The following is an 11,928-nucleotide window of genomic DNA, read 5'->3' as shown; positions in this document are numbered from 1 at the left end:
ATTATATAACAATATATCATTGATATGTAAACATATTTATATGCCTATTTATTATATTTATAAGATTTGTTTTACATTGTTTCATTAAAAATAAATCCAACGTTCCAATGTATTTATAATTTTTTTTTTTGAAAAATAAAAATATCTAAGTAAATAAGAAAATTTAAGCAATCTCCTCCATATACATACATACATATATATATATATTCAAAACCCTAATTCTACTCTAACTTCCTCTCATTCCACCTTTTTCTTTCTCTCTTTCTTATTTTCCATTATGATTTTCGAGTTGTTTTTGAATCATTATCTATTTATACTCAATTTGCTAGTTTTTAGAGTAACTTGGTCATTTACTAATTAGTAATTTTCTATTATTTAAACTCGCTGTGCTATTTTTCTAATTTGAAACAATTTTGCCATTCATAAAAAATGAAACTTTGAAAATCATGAGCCCTTATGCATAATTGTGTGCTTAATCGAAGGCCCAATATCTGGAATTGGGGTTATTGTTTTCATAATAAGGCCCAAATAAGGAAAGGCGGGCTCCGAGATCCCCCGCGCACCGCCAGGAAGCCAACGAATATTAGAAGAGAAAACACAAAGAGGCGGAGAGATGGGGGGATGAAGTAATGACGTGGACCAATGAAATAGGAGTTCGCAGATTATTGAGGTGGCAATAAATTTAGAATCCCGCCTAAATCCCTGCTTTCATTTCGTGAGCAATTGAATTTCAATTTGCCCTCAGGGGGCTTTAATTAATTGGGTTGGATCCCTTTTAACTCTCTCAACTCCTCCTCTTCTCTTTTCTTTCTCACGCGCCCCTCCGCTTCTTCCTCCCTCTTCAAACCCTAAACCTAACCTAACCTAACCTCACCTCCCTCCGGAGCTTCTCCCGTGCTTCTCCCGTCGGTACGTTTCATCGTTTTCCTCCCATTTTCCAACTATTTTCTTCTATTTTCACGTCTTTTCTTCTTTTCCCCTTCAATTCTGTTCCTGATCCGATCCTTTTCTGCAGGATTCGAAATGAAAGGTGGTAAATCGAAGTCGGACTCGAAGAAAGCAGACGCCAAGTGGGTTTTTCTTTCTCGTCTCTTCCGCGTTTTGTCTGTCGTATATGTTATTTTCTAGTTTTGATCCACCCTAGATCTAACAAGCTTCATTGTTTTGGATTACCTGTCCAAAAGTTACGCCTTGACCCTTTTCCTTTCTGATTTGTCGTTTTTATAATTTGTAGGCTTGCAGTGAAAAAAGGTGCAGCTAACGCGGGCAAGAAAGGAAGTAAGAAGGCAGGGAAAGATCCCAACAAACCCAAGAGGCCTGCCAGTGCCTTCTTCGTTTTTATGTAATTATTTTTTATTTTTATAATTTACCGTTCTGAATTATTCTTATCGTCTGCAAATTATCTAAGTCGGATAGGATGGTTGTAGAGTTGCAAAAAATGTAAACAAGGGCAGAATAGCATCGAACTTTTTTTTTTCGTGGTTTTTCATTGGGGTATCGAATATGAGTAGCTAATGGTATTCAAATTCATTAAGAGTATCTTTTGGAAATATAAGTGAATGTTAAAACCGCTTGACTTTTCGTAAAATAGATTCCTTTGATTTGTTGTGTCTATTTGGCTTGTAGACCCTTTGTATTTTTTTTTTTTTTTTTTAAGCCGGTCTCCGTGCAAGTCGAGTACCATCTAACCTCTTGTTGTCACGTTGTCACTTTTGTTTTATTATCAAAGGGAAGAGTTCAGGAAGAAGTTCAATGAGGAGAATCCAAATAACAAAGCAGTGTCTGCTGTAAGCTATTTAGCTCTGTACTAGTTGCCCTTTTAGTTGTTGTCTCCTTTCCAATTATTATGATACTTTTGTGGAAATGAGCGAAGATATTGACTTACAAATGATGCAATCAGGTTGGTAAAGCTGCTGGACAGAAATGGAAATCAATGACGGATGCTGTACGTGATAGCTATCATAGTATTTCTTATACTTCTCCTGGTATTATAAACTCTCTCTGAATTACTGTTTATAATATCAGGAAAAAGCACCTTACATTGCTAAGGCTGACAAGAGGAAGATTGAATATGAAAAAAATATGAAGGCCTATAACAAGAAACAGGTAAATTCTCTTGGAAAAGTTTCTGAAGTATTTTAGTTGCAGCTCTATTTTCTTATTTGAATGGAGTTATCATTCACTGTCCGAGATCAGGCCAGTGGAGCCAATGCTGAGGAAGAAGATGAATCTGAGAAGTCAATGTCTGAGGTGAATGATGATGAGGACGGAGATGAGGGGAGTGAAGAGGTTAGCTTCCTTAAGGAGTTTAGTCAATAAATTAGTCATTAAACGTGCCAGCGTTGGAACTGTTCACCCATTTCATTTTTTTCCTCCCGTTTTGCAGGAGGATGATGACGAGTGATGAAGATGTAGATGATAGTAACGTCATTTAGGCTGTCAGTGTAATTGATCTTTCCATAATAATGGTCTGATCATTTCCTGTTAATTGGTTTTTTATATCACGAAAATATTTTAGTATCTCCCTGTTATTTTGTTTGTGCATTCAGTAACTAAGGGTTGTAATGGGAGATCAACTGTCTTGTACCTTACAATGTTAGTTATTCCAATCCAACTGTTTTTTGTTTTGCTTTGTTTTGTTTTGTTTTCTTTGTTACTTTTGAACTTTTCAACTGAGATGACCAAGAACATTCCACTTCTCACACATTGTGTGACAATATCAAACCCACGCAGTAAATGTATTAAAGTTTCCAATCAAGCTCAGTTGGCCACCCTTAACAAAGAGCTCCCTTTTAATAACTCCAGTGCTTTTGTTTTTGTATGTATTTAGGTGTGTCCTCTTAATGGTTATTCGTAGGCCCTCTTTTTATGTGTTTTTTTTTTTACTTGGAGAATTGGAGCTTAAATTCGATCAGTGCTGTTTGTTTTCAGCTCTTATGTTTCTGAATTTATTTTCATTCTCTTATCAGTAAAGGTTAATGGTTGATTTCTAGTTGGAACAAGAATATCTTTATGCCCACGAATTTTAATGTATCATCTGTTTTCTTGTTCTGGTAATGTTCCAAGTACCAAATTGATAACAGTGGATCTTACGTGAACCGTTATCAAATGGCTTTGTCAATGTACTTCATGAAATGGATGGTCAGTGAAGCTAATTACAGGGAAATGCGAATAAGCAGTACATCAATCTGGGATTGCCAAAAGCAACAAAATTGGCAATCACCAGTGACAATAGAGGTTCCGTTGAATACCTTTCTATTGGTTGCCAGACATTTCTGTCTTTCTCGAAGTTGTGGCAATACAATACCCACAACTAGAATGTCTGAACGGCCAAGGTCAGATTACCAACCTCTTCACACACAGCTTTTGCTGGTGTTTGTGTCTTGCCAGCTTGTATGGCGTTTCTGGCTGCAAACAGGAATCTCCTCAGCTTATATACTGCTTCCATGTATTTGTTTGTTTGTTGGTGGCGGCGGCTTGTGTGTACATAGTGGTGCTTCTGCTTCAATTACTAAAATCAAAACTAATAATACATTATAGAATGAGATCCTCAATTATATCAAACTCTTCAAGCATGTCAGCGCTGGCAAGAGAAGATGCTTAGATGCCTTCTTTCTAATGAACGTCCTTCACGATTGGCTTCCAAACTTCCACCAATTACTTTTTAAGATTTAAAACAATTTAGGATTAATATTTTTCCTTTTGTTTTTATTGGAATGTATTTTGGCGGGACCCACAAAAACCTGTTCTGAAAAAATAAAGCAAAATGGCGAGTTGGAAAATTTGAAGATGAAATGTTTTTTTTTTTTTTTTTTATAAATATTACGAACACAACTAGATATTAACGTCTTGTTTTATAACCATTTCATTTTTCATTTTTGGTTTTTGAAAATTATATTTATTTTCTTATAATATTTGCATCTTATTTAAGTGCATGAATGGTTGAATTTTTAGCCAAATTTTGAAAAAACAAAAACTATTCTTTTATTTTCAAATTTTGTCTCGATTTTTTAAAATGTAGATAAGAACAATAAATTTAGAGTTGAAAGAGGTGTTTATAGGCTTAATTTCAAAAACTAAAAATAAAAATCATTTGAATGATGCCTAAATGTTTTGGTGGCACAATCAAAATTTATAAGAGACTATTTAGGGGCACAACATGAGTTTTGAGTTGAGATTCAATATCATCTTCGTATTTGGGGGTCCATTTCTATATGTCACCCATTCAATATGTCCAACTTACAAATTTATTAATTTGGAAGGGGTGTTTCGTATCTCACCCTTTCTCATACGTCTCTCTTCTCTCCCCTTTCCTTCACACGTCTCTCTATTCTCCCCATTCTCTAGATCTTCTCTCCCCTTTTCCTCTCCCGTTTCTTATTCTTGAGATCTCATCCCTAGATATTTGCTCTTCCTTTTCCCTCATGCGATTTTCATTTCTCAAATCTCATCTCTCAAATCTCTTCTCTCCCCTTTCCCTCGCGCGTTTCTCGTCCCTCAGATCTCTCATCGCAAATCCTTACATCTGAAACCCTAACGTCAAACCCTTCTCAGATCTCTCATCTCAAACCCTTAGATCTGAAACCCTAACGTCAAACCCTTCTCAGATCTTTCATCTCAAACCCTTAGATCTGAAACCCTATCATCAAATCTTCAGATCTCTCATCTCAAACACCCAAATCTGAAACCCTATCGTTAACTCCTCAGATCTTTCGTTTCATCGATTCCTTCCAATTTTTTTCGTAGTTTCTCGACAGATATGTTGATTTCACATCAATCCCCTTCCCCCTCGCCGCTTCAATGAAAAGTTCAACAAGCTCACTGCCGTTTCGATGGCCCTCATTTCATCTACAACCCATTCTACATCTGGATTTCGATTGTCGATTCTTTTTTGAGTTGTCGGTCGTCGAATGCATGGTAGCGGGCTATTTGAAGACATTGAAGCTCGATGGGGGAGAATACCATCCACCTTAGGTTTTTTTTTTTTTTTTTTAAAATCCTAAGAGGCCGATGATGAGTTATTCCATATGAATAATTTTTCACAAAATCTCAATTTTATGTTGTTATTCTTTGATATATTTCATTTTTTATGTTCTAAAATTACATTTTTTTTTAAAATTTCAATTTTATTTATATGAATTCCAATTTGTATCAGTTGGTAGTTTGCTTTTTCTCTGTTGTGTTTGAACTCTTTGATGTGTTTGAACTCTTTGCTGTGTTTGATTATGTGTTCAAACTCATTATTGTGTTTGAACCCTCTATTGAGTACGATCGAACCATCTATTGTGTTTCATTATTATTATTTTTAATTGTCTGTTATGCTTATTTTTTTTCGTTCTAAAATTGCAATTTTTATTATTTTTTTAATTTCATTCCTATGAATTTCAACTTGTCTCAATTGGTAGTTTACTTTTTCTTTGTTGTTTGAACGATGCTATGTTTAATTACGTGTTCGAACTCTCTGTTGTGTTTGAATCCTCTATTGAGTATGATCCAACTATCTATTGTGTTTCATCATCATTTTTTAAAATTATATGTTATTTTTTTTTATGTTCTAAAATTGTATTTTTTTTAAAAAAAATTTCAATTTCATTCCTATGGATTTCAATTTGTATCAAATGCTACACTTGCTTGAGTACTTGGTCCTTTTCAGTCCAATTTGAATGCAATGTTCAATTATGCGTGTACTGTTCAATATTGCAATGGCCCAGTGGCCCACCCATTTTTATTTATTGATTTTGTTTGTTGAACTAATGATTTTAGTTCTGTTTTCGTCCAATTCCAATGAAATGTTTAACTTATGTTTGCAATTGTCATTTGTGCCTCATATTTTTCCTGTGTACTTTTCAATTTTTTCCACTACTACTTAATTTTGCTTATTTAATGTTTTTGTTTGCTGATTAAGCTTCACTTTTTTTTTCATATACACTAATACTCAACCACATCATTAATGACTTAACCATTTCATGAAATGGATTGAGTTAATTTATCTATGATTTATAAAAGTAAAATCTGATGCCTGTCAAATCTATATTTAATTTATTTTGATTTTTTGGGTTTCTATTAAATACTGAATCACCCACCTCCTCTTCTCTTCCCTATATAACTTCTGTCTCATCCACCTTCAATAATTTGAAAGTCCTCTATGTCCAAAGTTTTTTTTTTTTTTTTTTTTTTTTTTTTTTTTTTTCCAATTTGGTGAGTTGTTTTCATCAACCATATTTTTCTTATTATTTTCTTCTTTTCCATTTTCTTGCTTTTGTTTGTTTGATGAGTGGTAAGGTGCATTGTGTTCTTTCACCTGTTGAATGTGTTAAGGTATGACTATTTGATGGTCTGTAACCCAATGACTTGTTCTCGTGAATCAGAATATGTTAGTGTTCCGTTAACCGCTCTTTTCTCACTACCCTGAAAGAAAAGCTTGATTTATAGGGTATCTTTCCCTATTAGGAGGAGGAACAGAAGAAGTTCTTTGGGAAGTTTGATCAATAGGCCCGTGCTCCCAGTCGTCATGGAGAGCCAACTGGAGAGCACGCTTAACATCCTCCGGATCTTCGAGCCTGAGCACCTTTGTGGAATTTCACATCCCTCATTCTCCCCTCCCACGCTTTTTCGAAGAATCCTGCCTTCATCTTTTTCGTGGCCGTATGCTTGCACGGCCATACATAACATAGAAATCACACTTGGGAAGGGGGGACAATTAGCTAGAGCAGCAACTCCGGCACCCATTGATTTTGCACCTTCTAACATCTCGGGTTGAGAATTCTCGTCACGCTTTTTGATTCACGATTTGATGTTATGGATTCCTCGTAGATTCTTCCCCTTGTTCCTTTACCAACCGCATTGGTAATTCCATCAATTACCCGATAAAAAAAGAAGTTAATTCAGCTAATACTCTTATACCCCCATTTAAGGATGTATTCATATATCTCCATTAGAAGTTCCTAAATGGAACTACTTTATGTCTTACATAGAATATATTTTTTTATTTTTATATAAAATACATTCTCTAATGTATCTCTGTATTTTTATTTTTTGGATTATTTACACATGTTAGACATTTGATTTATTGTAAATTTTTTTGTTGTTTATTTCGTACATTTTTTTTTGTTGATAAACACTATATATCGACGATAATTGTATGCTTGGAATTTAATAATTTGTTGAGCATTTTGTATGCATACTATTTTATTTCTGTTGTGTGAAGCTCAATAGTTTTATTTCTGTTTATATAATGACCATAAAATATTATAAATTGGGCAGTAGTTAATTATAGATAATTGTAGATTCGAAAGCTCATAAAATTAATTGTAGGTTTTTGTTCTAAAAAGTAAATATATATATTTTTTTGTTTTTAAAAATAAAATTGAATCATAACAACATCACACTTAATTGTAGGTTTGAAGACATTATTTATTTATTTATTTTTTTTATAAATGAAAATGAAAATTTGGAGATTTATAAATTCACCTCCATAAAATCTTCTAAGTTTAGCAATTTCTAGATTTATAAATTTAATTAACTTTACATTAATTAAACTGTTTGTAGGGAAGTTATGATGTTTTCATTCAAATCGTAAAGAAAAGTAAAAGGAATATTTCCATAACAAGTACAAAATTGACCACTTTAAATTGCAGAACATTTCCATGAAAGGAAAATTTGTTTCCTAATATTATTATTTTTTTGGGTTAAAGTATTTTGATCCATGTACTTCAAAAATTATCCAATTTTAATTTTAATTTTTGTACTTTCAAAAACTCTTCAACTTTTTGGTTCAAATTTATTTTTGATTAAATTATTAAATAATATAACAGGTTAATAAGCTTTTATAAATCAGAATTTCATAAATTTAATAGGATTTTATAAATCAAAATTTCATAAATTTAATAAGATTTTATTATATGGGTGCCTTGATCTAAACACTAAGAAAGTAGAGTACATATGAGTGAGACTAAGTTAGGAGACTATTTTGTTCTTATGAGTCAGTTTCCAAAATCTTATTTGAATGGTGATATTCAAAGTGTGCATTAAAAAAGTCATGTATTTAATCACTCAGAATTAGCTTTTATAAGCTTTCATAAATCAGAATTAGCTTCGATCGAAATTCGCAATGTACATGAACTGAAATATTATTTTCCTTATTATAAAATTCCACCTAGAAATGATTATAGTGAGATGAGATGAGGAAGATCAAATTGAACATATTCCCTATCTTGGGTCGTTATGTATATAGGAATTAGTATTGGCTCTTGAGTACCTTAAGAATTTTAATTTATATTAGCTCTCACGGTTTTAGGAACAATTTGAACATATTTCCTATCTTTGAATATGGAAAACAAAGAACTATTTACCATTATACAAATCATTACCACCTCTCAACGAAAAATTTTGGTAGCTTTATCCCTCTTCCTAAATGATCATTGTAGAATAGAGAACCAATCATTGCTTATTAGAAATCAGATTAGGCAACTGAACTTCTTCCAGCTTATTTATGAGAATGACTTATGTTGTCGCGAGAGCACATAGATGGATAAACGGACATTTTCCATCCTTTGTAACATGCTTAAGATGACTGGTCGACTAACACCTACTCAGTGTGTTGAGACAATGTTCCTCCACATATTGGCCCACGACGTTAAGAATTGAGTAGTTCGAAGACAATTTGCATGGTCTAGTGAAACTATTTCACGATATTTCAACTGTCCTTACTGCAGTTTTACAACTTTATGAGATACTGTTAAGAAACCAGAGCCCATCACAAATGACTGCATTGATGAGAGATGGAAATAGTTTGAGGTATTAGATCAGTTTTATCAGTTCATGGTCAAATACTAAAGAACTTTCTTCCAAGAAACCACAAACTTTAACTTATTTATGACGTATGAACTCAAACAAAATTGTGTGGATGCTTTGGATGACACATACATCAAGGTCAATGTTAGTGCAATCGATCGACCATGATATCATACCAGGAAGGATGAAATAGCCACAACGTGCTTGGGTATATTCTCCAAATGAGAGTTCATATTTGTGTTGTCAGAGTAGGAAGGGTCCGCAACCGATTCTAGGGTGCTTAGGGTTGCAATTTCTCGACCTACTAGATTGAAAGTTCCAAAGGGTATATGGAACTTTCCAAGACAACATTTTTTGTGTGCAACTTGAATAGCTTGTCAACTAACTATTTATATAACCTATATAGATTATTACTACTTATGCAATGCTAGATATCCCAATGCTGAGGGTTTCTTGGCACTGTATAGGGAAAAATGATATCATCTTTCAAAATGACGTGGTGCTGAAAATGCACCGACTAATCCAAAGGGAATTTTTCAACATGAAACATTCATTCTATAGGAATTGCATAGAGAGAGCATTTGGCGTACTGAAGGGTCGGTGGACAATTCTTTGTGGAAAGTCATTCTACCTAGTGAAGGTCCAATGTCGACCAATAACAACGTGTTGCTTGCTTCACAACCTGATCACCAGGGAGATGGGGCCAGCTGCAATGTTAAAAGCACCAGAGAGCGAAGACTTTGTACCTAGTGGATTGGGTGAAGATAATATACAATTTATTGAAACGTCTGATGAATGGACCAACTTTAGGGATGATCTGATGAGTATAATGTTTGATGCATGAGAACAGGCATCATGAAGAAATACTTTATCGTTGAAACTGCATTGTTATGAATTTAATTTTAATTGACTTCGTTTCATTTTCTTGTAAGCTCGAACGCTTTTCTTGTTTCTTTATGAAATATGCCTTACGTAATTCGTACTACTAAATGTATTTATCTACGTATTCCCTTTTTAATTCAATTAGATATACAAATGTATGTAGCTTAATGACCGGTTGTGACAAGATAAAAGAACACACTTAGTCCAAAGTTGAAGACGTAAAGTTGGTTGAATCATTAATGCAATTGGTCGAGAATGGGTGGCGAGTTGACAATGAAACTTTCAAACCTGGCTATTTGCAACTACTTGAACGTATGATGCAGGAGAAAGTTCCTAACTGTGACATTAAAGCATTGACTATAGAATACAAGGTGAGGTTCTTAAAACGACAGTATACAACAATTAATGAGATGTTGAGCATCACACACAGCGACTTCGGTTGGAATGAAGAGTTTAAGTGTGTGGATGCAAAGAAGGATGTTTTGATTTATAGGTTCGGATAAGCTAATATATTGTGGTATATAATCACAGTTAATATAAATTTTCTAACATAATATATATTCATTTACAGTCACATCCTATGCGAAGGGTATGGGGCACAAACTATTCCCCCACTTTGACGAACTTTCCCTTATTTTTGAGAAGAATAGAGCTACCGATGAGAACTCTCAGACTCTTATCGACCAGGCATCAGAAATGGCGGAAAATATGAATGCTTTTAGATTGGAATCAAAGAATAATGAGCAATCAGAGGACCAACCATTTGAGATCGACTGTTGACAGAATTGACGAGATTTTCTCAGATACACCTACTAGTAGGCGTGTCAGACCAACCAACAACACCTCGAGAGGAAGCAAGAGAAAGAGGAGTACATTCCAATCTAAGTTTCTTGACATAATCCAATTAGCAATGGAGTTCCAAAAAACACAAATGAAAAAGCTTGTATCATGGTAAAAAGAGAATTATGGGTTGGAGGTTGGGATACGAAAGAATGCCATCGAGCAGATCTACCGGGTTGAGGGTTTAGAGGAAGATGATCGATTGACCCTTATGGATATCGTGTTGACTGATATTCAGAAAGCATACTATTTTCTAGCCTTTCCCCACAAGTCGAAACGTAGATATTGCATATGTTTTTTGGACAAGGCTGATTGATTTGAATATGTGCTGTGGATGTCTTGAATTATATATATATATATTTTGTGCACCTTGTGAATGGGTTGGAAATGGTTCCTATATAAGCTAATATCTACTTTTTGTGCAACAAGTATAATGATGCAACTAATAGAAATCAAACTTGTAAAATAATTGCTTTTGTTTTAAAGGATTTTTTTTTCTTTATCAAATGATTTCAAATAGTTGTCTAAGCTTCCCAAATCAATTAATAGAAATCAAACTTGTAAAATAATTGCTTTTATTTAAAAGAAATTTGTTTTTCTTTATCAAATAGTTCCAAATAGTTGTCTAAACTTCCAAAATCAACTAATAGAAATCAAACTTGTAAAATAATTGCTTTTGTTCAAAAGGATTTTTTTCTTTATCAAAATAATTCCAAATAGTTGTCTAAACTTTCCAAATCAATTAATTGAAATCAAAGTTATAAAATAATTGCTTTTGTTTAAAATGATTTTTTTTCTTTATCAACTGATTCCAAATAGTTGTCTAAACTTCTCAAAAAGCAATCAAACTTGTAAAATAATTGCTTTTGTTTAAAATGATTTTTTTCCATTTATCAAATGATTCCAAATAGTTGTCTAAACTTCTCAAAACAACTAATAGCAATCAAACTTGTAAAATAATTGTTTTTGTTTAAAAGGCATTTTGGAAGGAAAGATCCAAAACTAAAACCTAGACCATAATTCATGACTATAAAAAATATATCTACTTAACAAAAATTCAATCAAAATATTATTTAAACAAACCATGGGTAGATTTATGGTACAAAAAAGTTTCAAAACAAATAAGTAGAACATTGAGTTAAAAAAACTGTACCGGATACCCCTGGCATCCTATATCAACTTTGTACTCCCAAACACAGACATATGAACTCAGACAAAACAACTCTGCACTCCAAACATAGATATATAATCTCTCCAGACATTTTATATCAACTCTGTACCCCAAATATACCCTAAGAGATATCCATTCATGGTCAAAGGTCAAAGGTTTAGCTACATTGAGAGTTTTCTTTTTTATCTAAGCCAACTTTTGTTCTCTATAATATAGTAGACTGCCCAATAACCAAATGAATT

The 11,928-nt window shown here is 33.3% G+C and overlaps 1 protein-coding gene across 2 annotated transcripts; it reads left to right on the top strand.

Moving 5' to 3' along the window:
- Positions 1 to 717: 717 nt before the first annotated feature.
- On the top strand, positions 718 to 2,633 carry LOC120085038 (HMG1/2-like protein). 2 transcript variants are annotated; one of them, XM_039040867.1, is made up of 8 exons: positions 724 to 909; positions 1,016 to 1,070; positions 1,235 to 1,342; positions 1,730 to 1,787; positions 1,901 to 1,945; positions 2,026 to 2,106; positions 2,197 to 2,289; positions 2,387 to 2,633. In XM_039040867.1, the coding sequence occupies exons 2-8, from the start codon at positions 1,024 to 1,026 to the stop codon at positions 2,402 to 2,404; spliced, it is 450 nt and encodes a 149-aa protein (XP_038896795.1). In that variant the 5' UTR covers positions 724 to 909; positions 1,016 to 1,023; the 3' UTR covers positions 2,405 to 2,633. The 2 variants fall into 2 exon arrangements, with proteins under 2 accessions (XP_038896796.1, XP_038896795.1); XM_039040868.1 differs by lacking the exons at positions 2,026 to 2,106; positions 2,387 to 2,633 and having other exon boundaries at positions 718 to 909; positions 1,901 to 1,985; positions 2,149 to 2,231.
- The last annotated feature ends 9,295 nt before the right edge of the window (positions 2,634 to 11,928 follow it).

The sequence above is a fragment of the Benincasa hispida genome, chromosome 9 (assembly GCF_009727055.1).
Source record: "Benincasa hispida cultivar B227 chromosome 9, ASM972705v1, whole genome shotgun sequence".
Classification (NCBI taxonomy): domain Eukaryota; kingdom Viridiplantae; phylum Streptophyta; class Magnoliopsida; order Cucurbitales; family Cucurbitaceae; genus Benincasa; species Benincasa hispida.
This window is presented reverse-complemented; position numbering and strand designations above follow the sequence as displayed.

Bases quoted from the DNA above. Each gene is read 5' to 3' on its own strand.
- LOC120085038 (XM_039040867.1), top strand. From the start codon at position 1,024: ATGAAAGGTGGTAAATCGAAGTCGGACTCGAAGAAAGCAGACGCCAA. The intron at 1,788-1,900 runs GTAAGCTATTTA...TGATGCAATCAG, and splicing joins ATAACAAAGCAGTGTCTGCT to GTTGGTAAAGCTGCTGGACA. The intron at 2,107-2,196 runs GTAAATTCTCTT...GTCCGAGATCAG, and splicing joins AGGCCTATAACAAGAAACAG to GCCAGTGGAGCCAATGCTGA.